This window comes from Orycteropus afer, unplaced genomic scaffold (genome assembly GCF_000298275.1).
Source record: "Orycteropus afer afer isolate SDZICR_OR568_19922 unplaced genomic scaffold, OryAfe1.0 scaffold00365, whole genome shotgun sequence".
In the NCBI taxonomy this organism is placed as follows: Eukaryota; Metazoa; Chordata; class Mammalia; order Tubulidentata; family Orycteropodidae; genus Orycteropus; species Orycteropus afer.
Window position 1 is genome coordinate 2,621,139 of NW_006921952.1, and position 7,940 is coordinate 2,629,078.

Below are 7,940 nucleotides of genomic sequence, written 5' to 3' on the forward strand. Positions count from 1 at the left end.
GAAGGAAGGTTGGGCAATCCTACTTCTGTAGTGATACTGCCTCGGAAACTCAAGGAGGGGTCGCTATGAGTCGGGGCCGACTCAACGGCACATAACAACAACAACAACAAAGTGTTGGTATGTACTGTAAATACATCCATGTGTATAGTACAGCATACAGGGGGCAAAGTACAAAAACAACTTAGCCAAACACCTTTAAGGACTGAGACACTGGGCTTGGGCTCTTGGGACCGTAGTCTTGGGGTCATGTAGGTCAAATGCATTCGCACAGTCCACAAACACAATGTGCCGTGTCCCATTTCGGTGAGTGGCACCCTGAGTAGCAACTAGGGTCTGAAAAGCTCGTGAGCAGTCCCCTATGCAATTATCGGTGTCTCCCTATCCGGGACAAGGAAGAGTAAAGAAAATTGAAGACTCAAGGAAACGATTGCTCCAAAGCACTAATGGACCAGGTGAAGCACAGCCTCCAAGACCCTGAGACCAAAAGAACTAGATGGTGCCCAGCTGCAGTCAAGCACCCTGCCCAAGATCACAAGAGAAGGGCCTGGACAGAGTGGGAGAAAGAGTTAGAACAAAATTAAAAATCGTAAAAAAGACCAGACTTACTGGTCTCACAGAGCCTAGTAGAACCCCAAGGATATGGCCCCTTAGACACCCTACAAACCTGGAATTGAACCCACCCCTAGAGATCACTTTTCAGGCAAACAATAGGCAGGCTTATGAAGTGAACACCACATGTAAGGAAGGTATTCCTCAGAGCAATCAACCACACGAGACCAAAAGGGCAGCATCTGCCGGAAAACCAAGCTCAGAGGGCAGGAGAGAAGGCCACACAGAAGCGGGGAACCCAGCGAGGCAGTGGGGAGAGCGCTGGTACTCTGAGGAGACGGCAACCAAGGTCACGACACAAAATGTACTCACTGCCGAATGGGAAACTGATTTGCTTTATAAACTTTCACCCAAACCACGATAAAGTGTTTCAAAAAGTAGATAAAAGATGATTTGCATTTAAGTGATACATGGAGAAACATGTTTGTATGAGTGAAATAAGTACTGATACAGGCAACACACACACACAAATTTCATTCTCCTGACTTGTCCTTGAAAAGACAAAAAAAAATTTTCTATGTGACAAATTCTCTCAAAGTAGTTACTGACAAAACTGCTAAAAAGCTTCCAAAGGATTCCTCCCATATACACTTGGGAACAAATGTAAGCAGAGGATTCCACGCACCCAAACCGTGGTGAAGACAGCAGTGAATTATGGGGTTAAATCCAGGTTAGAAGATGCCTATAATGATTAAGGTACTTTCCCATTTCCCTAACAATTAGCAGCACTAACTAAGTAGAAATCAATTGTAACTGGAGAAGAGAGTGAGCACCAAACTAATTACCAAGCTCTCTGTGTGTATTTATAATCTAGAAGTTCCATAGGCTGTAATTGACCTATTAGGGGAGTGTGTGTGTCAACCAAACCTAGAAATAGTCCCGATTCTCTTAATTCCATGATACCAAAATGATTCAGAAGCTGCAAATGCTTGCAAAAACAGACTTTTTCTCTTTTTAAGATTATAAACTTTCTTTCACAATCTCTATTTTTTCTTGTATTTTATTTGCGTTTAAGTTTTGCATTTAAAGCCAATTAGGGGAAATAAAGCAATACAATTCAAATAACTGGTTACCTAAACAGACCTCTGACAGTAATTTAATAAAAGTTGCTTTATAAGAAGGTAGGATAATTCCAGCAATAAACTGCTTATATTTTATGAAAGTACATATAATGCTGTCTCTGGAAAATTCAGTAATGTTTTCACACACAGAGCTTTTATTTTACTTAGGAGTTTCTGGCTCATTCTATGAAATTACAACAAAAATATACTGGTTCATTTCACAGAAAACATGTAATTACTATGATAGTAGGTGCCTGCGTCTAATCAGTAGTACCTTTTACAAGGTATGCAGAGCTTAGAATTGTTTTCAATCAAACTATCATGGGTTCTTACTTTGCTACAATCACAGCATCACAATAAACTAACATTCTAATAGATTTTATTTAGCCATCAAGTTCCTATTCTGTATATCATACCATGTATTTGATTGATAAAATGTATTTCAGCTTTTATAAGTCATGTTTGCTCAGAGAACTGCCAATTCTCAATGGATATCTCAGTCATTAGTAGAAATGACGTAGGTCAGGGGTTTGTAATTTTCTTCTGTAAAGTACCAGAGAGCAAACATTTTAGGCTTTGGGAGCCATATGGGTTCTGTTGCAACTACTGGACTCTGCTGTCGTAGCACGAAAGCTGCCATGGGCAATATGTAAACGGTAAACTAACTGTGCTTCAATAAAACTTTATGTATAAAAAAAACCAAAAACCAGGTACCAGCTAGATTTCTCCCGCGGGCTATTGTTGGCCAATTCTGAGACAGATAAAGAGGGAAGAAAAGGGAAGGGAAGGGAAGGGGAAGGGAGGTTAGCGGAGGACAGTGGGGGAAGAGGGGAAAGGAGAATGAGGAGGGTGGGGGAGAGGAAAGAAGGGAGGCCAAGAGCAAGGGAGGAAGGGAGCAAGAGTGAGAGAGAGAAAGCAAGAGAGAGAGAATGACAGACAGAAAGGAAACAAAAGCATTTAGGGCCTTTGACTCCTGAGACCCAGCAGCTACTTAGTGTGGCTGGCTTCATCTGTTCTATTGATCATCCAACTTTGCTAGTGAAGCCCAGGAAATGGACCAAGTCTTCCGATGACTGTGTCAATGCTGACCGACCTACTGGCAGGCAGTACGTCCACATAAATAACGGAAGCATTGATCTTCAGGAAGTACATCAGGGGATCCGACTTACCTTAGTAATGGATGGAATATAACAGTAATGTTCCTGGCTCCAGGTTTGCAGACAAATTTTGTTCCTCCCCCTTCAATTAAGTTGTCATCAGGACCCCCTTTTAGAAAAAGGAAAAAATAAAACATTTAACTCACTGGAACTTTGCCTTTTGCCTGAAAACAATTGCCTTCCATATCTACAAGCTTATTTTGAATCGCCTGATCCAGTCTTCCCCACTTGAATAAACAGATTAGCATCTTCTCTCTGGAGAGTGATCATGACGCACGGTAAGAATAACGGCACATTTAAAGCAACCACAAGGATATAAGTCAGTGGAGGTGAAAAGTTTGATGCCCTAGCATCTGTGTAATGTACATGAAACTTCCAGAGGAAGGAAGACATTCAAAGCTGTCCAGTGTTGTAAAGGTTGGAACAGAGACCCATATAAACCTGACTAGATTTCATCAAATTTAAGACTTCGCTGATTGTAAGATATAGGAATGTCTAGGCAAGGGGAGTGTACCCATGACCATGTATAGCATTGACAGACGATGTTTCTACGTGCGCATTTGTATGTGCAGTAAGAATGTCAGAATGTATAGTAGAGCCAAGGGGCAAGGTTGTGGCAGCTTCTTGGCCACAGCCAGCAACCCTGAGGGAGCAAGCAGTTGGACCTGTGGGCTTGGGACCATGGTCTCAGGGGACATCAAGCTCAACTGGCCTCACATACTACACAAAAACAATGTTCCACATCCTACTTTGGTGAGTAGTGACTGGGGTCTTAAAAGCTTGCAAGCAGCCATCTAAATGAAATGATGGGTCTTTCCTCCTGCAGAGCAAAGAAGAGCAAAGAAGACACATGGAAACAATTACTCCAAGGGACTAGCAGACCATGCTATCCTCAGCCTGTATGACCTTGAGAACAGAAGAACTAGATGGTGGCTGGCTACCACTATCAACCATGTGAAACAAAACTCAAAATCATAAAAAAAAAAAAAAAAAAAAGAGAGACCAGGTTTGCTAGTCTGATAAAACCTGCTAAGACCCTTGAGACTGTGGCCCATAGCTACCCTTCAGGTCTAGAAACAAAGTCACTTCTGTGACTTCCAGCCAAACAACAGACAGGCGTATGGGAGGAGCATTTACATCAGGTAGATACAGCCTCAAAGCAATCAATTGTGGGAGAACAGAAGGGCAGTGTGTGTACCGGGAGACAGCTCAAGGGGTGGGAGTGCATGGGAGGGAATGACACAGGGAAGAGGTAACTAAGGGGAGGAAGTGGGAAGAGAGCTGTTACATTGTGGGGAATTGCAGTCAATGTCATGAAACAAAACAAAACAAAAAAGATCCTGACAGTCATTCGGCAAGATTTAATGTTGGTGCTTTCTTGAAACTATCAGGACCTATACTCCTCACACTACCAGTACTGTGATACTCTCAGGCCTTCTGATACTATCTGGATGCACAGTTCTTCCTCAAACAGTCTGTAAGTGGTTAATTAAGTGAAACACGTAAGGGTCAAGGCACAAGGCATAGCAAGCAGGCTCACCCATTCCAAGTCACTCATCATGACTGTCTTCCAGCTGACAGTCATTAAGAGGCCACTGACTTAAGATAAACTCTAACTGCAAAGAGTTAAGAATGTGAAAAAAAAAAAATGTGCAACTTAGACTGTCAGGAGAACTATTTCCCCCCTACTCCTCATGTCTCGTTCCATTACAATGAAGTTAAATTAACACAATTGCTAGTCTCTCTCCACCTCTTTACTCATTCTCAAGAAAGTGAAGTAACTTCTTTGACTGGTAAAAGTGAAAAGAGTAAGCTGGACATGCTTCGCTCAGCAACGCCCTCCTTCCAACTTAGAAACCTGAATGCCTATCCACAGTAAGCTTTCTCTGCTTTAAGAAAACAAAACCAATGGCTACGGAGTTGATTCCAACCCACGGTGACCCCATGTGTGCCAGAGCACAATTGTGCTCCAGACGGCTGTCATAGCTTCTCTTGGAAGGAGACCGCCAGGCCTTCCTTCCAAGGCATCTCTGGGTGGGCTCAGACTTCCCACCTTTCAGTCAGTAGGCAAGCACGTTAATGCTTATACCTTCTAGTGACTCCTCTGGGCTACAAGCTGAGCACTGAAAGTCCTGCCCTTTTCAGAGAGACCTAAAGTGGTCCAGCATTTTCTGTAAGTGGTTAAGTAAACGTGTCTAATTTTGACATCCAGTTAGCAAGCTCATTTGCCTCTCAAACAAGGCTACACTCATCAGTCTAGTTGATACCACTGTAAAGTGATATTCACCTCCCACCTCCCTTAGGTATCTAATCGCTCAACAGTTTGAGAACTTAGGTGGGAAAGGGGGCTTCCTGAACACCAGAACAAGCCACACATGTAGTATTTCATCTCTTTTTTTCTAACTTAAACATTTTCTTTCGATTATAGTTCTTTACATAATACCAAACACAACTAAATCTCACCTGGAATTATTATCTGTCTTAATGGTTTCTGAGGGCCTGTGGAAATTGATGGATAAAAACATGTGAAGCTTCAGAAATCCATACTGTGGATCATCAAGACCTCCCAGAGGCATTAGAGTCTAGACAAATGCCTCTTGGATCAGTTTGTTTTACTCACTAATCAGAGCACAGTTTTCCTTAAGAACAAAAAGTAAATATAACGGCATGTACAGCTCTTGATTAAAAATCATGAATTTGTTTTTCCTCAGTTGAGAAAAGAAATCCATCCTTTTATTACTCTATTTGCATCAGAGGTATGTCTGCTAAGCCAGTGGTCTTGCTGATTTCCAAGGAGAGGAACAAGGCTGACACAAACACCTCTCCGTTCATAAAAATCTTCTTCGGTGGCTCAGATGGTACAGTTACAAACAGGAAAAAGAATGAAGGCTCTTCTTTACTAACACCTCTTCTAAGATCATGAAACATAGTCAGAATTGCATCACCAAGGAAATGTGTGTGTGTTTGTGTAGGAGAAGCCAGGTTATACTCTGCCTCAGAAGCAAGACAATAATTTCTATGTGAGGAATCAAGGTACTTAAATAAGAATACAGTTTAAGCGTATCACTTAAAGCCATAAGTGAGCTGGACTTGATATCTCCATGGGTTTCTATGCTGAATGAAGGTCCATGATTTTAGGTTCTCAGTAAATCAACAGAGACCTGATCAACGTACCCCAGTCAAACTGGTATCTCCAGGCATAGGAAGTACATTGCGTGCAACCCCACCTCGATGCCTTTGGCGTAACTGGGCTTCCATCTCGAGAACCCTTCTCCTCATACTACTCATGTAGGGCCAGGTCTACCTATGAACTGTCCAAGGTACCTTGCTCAATGTCCACAATGCCTTTTACAGAGACTGTCCATACAATAAGAGCTCTGGTGGTGTAGTGCCTAAGGCATGTGACTGCTAACCAGAAGGCTGGTGGTTCAAACCACCAGCCACTCCTCGGAAGAAGACTGGGCAATCTACTTCCGTAGTGATACCATCTCAGAAACCCAAGGAGGGGTCGCTATGAGTCGGATCCGTGCATGCGTGCGTGCGTGTCCATAAAATGACCCATTAAGTACCTTAACATAGGTCACTTCTGTTGTTGTCATTGGTTTTCTCATGCTTATGTAACCTTTCCACTACCTGGAATGCCAGTTCCGGGAAAGTGGTGATAAAGCCTGGATTGGCTGAGGGAAGAAAGAAACAAAGGAAGCTCTAATTTTTTATTATTATAGAATGCTATTAGCTTTAGGTAAGAAAGCACTTAGGAAAGTCCTTTGTAAACACTCAAAACCTAACAAATGTAACCAATTCTCTGTATCTCCAAACAGTTGCATGTAGTAGGTATGCTTAACAAACATTTGTTGGTATCGATAATACAGGGTAAAAAGATAAGGTACAATATCAAAAATAAAGCACAGAAGCCACTGGAGATGTCAGCGAGAGGAAGACGTGGCTATGAAGAAGAGGCAGGTGACAGTCATCAGGCTAAGTAACAGTGTCACGTGTTCTTAAGCCCCTGCTAGCTACAGGAAGACAATTCCTGGCTCACATAGCAGGGGTTAAACGAAATAAAACGCAAATTTGTGCAGAAACCTAAAAAAAAAGAGAGACTACCCTCTCTAGCCCAGCTCCAAGTAAAATTCCACCTACAGGAACCTTGTCTCCTCTTCCGGTACCATTTCCAAGTGCCATCTACACTGGATTTGCCGTGACCACCTCTTCCTAGACTAGAAGTCCAAGTCTAAGTTACTAAATTTCTAATAAACAGCATCGACTGGGCGAACATATTCTTGAAAATAAAGCCATCAAAAGCAAAAGCAAAGGCCGTGGCCAAAGACTGCACAGTCTGTGAGGCTCTGCCCCCGAGATCCCTTCCAGCATTTCCGTATTCTGGGAGAGAGGCAGAACGCACCATGCCTCACTCGCCATAATCAAGCAACCTGGGAGCTGCTGTCAAGAATGCTCTTATGGGACAGGTTGTTCAGTGCCGAGCAGGGCTCCAGCGGGCAGGGCTTCTCCCTCCCCTCCACTCATTATACTCACAGCCTAATCTGGGCTGCCGAGGCAGGTGAGAGGCACCAGAGAAAATGGTTAGTGATGATGGATGGCTGGGATGAAAAGGAAGCTGACAACGGTATTACAAGCAGAATATGGATCATGCAAAAGGAGGGGAAGACGTGGCCCAGTCATATTTCCTGCTTTTAACAGAGAGGATGATCGTTTGACAGGCTCACTCAGACAAGTGGCAGCAGTGGCACTGAGCCTCCCGACAGCGGGGCTGAGGGCGTCTCAGGGCTCTCAGGCCCACGTCTTCCTCTATAATTCATTTACTCTTAAGTAATTAGCATCTAAATTTATTTATTTATTCCTTGGTTCTTGCCAACTAGAGTTTGATGTAGTTTATTATCAACACAGTCATCTTAATAAAACAGAAGTAGAAAAACAAAGCCTCAGAAAGAAGAGAAATGTTCTTATTGGGAGGGCACAGTCCAGTGGAAAAACCAAAAAGATCATGTGTCAGACTCGAGGTCTACTATGTGTTATCAGCAGAAATGTGGTAGAATCAATGAAGTTCTCTGAGCCTCAGCTTTCCCATTTACAAGATAAAGACTGCAATCAA

At 42.9% G+C, this 7,940-nt stretch overlaps 1 protein-coding gene across 1 annotated transcript in view; it reads right to left on the reverse strand.

Annotated features, from left to right (window-relative positions):
• EXOC4 (exocyst complex component 4) overlaps nt 1-7,940 on the reverse strand; it is a 1,013,282-nt gene that overhangs the window by 525,033 nt on the left and 480,309 nt on the right. The window contains exon 9 of the mRNA XM_007952929.1: nt 2,840-2,936. Within this exon, the coding sequence (XP_007951120.1) occupies nt 2,840-2,936 (97 nt within the window). The remainder of the gene's footprint in view (nt 1-2,839; nt 2,937-7,940) is intronic.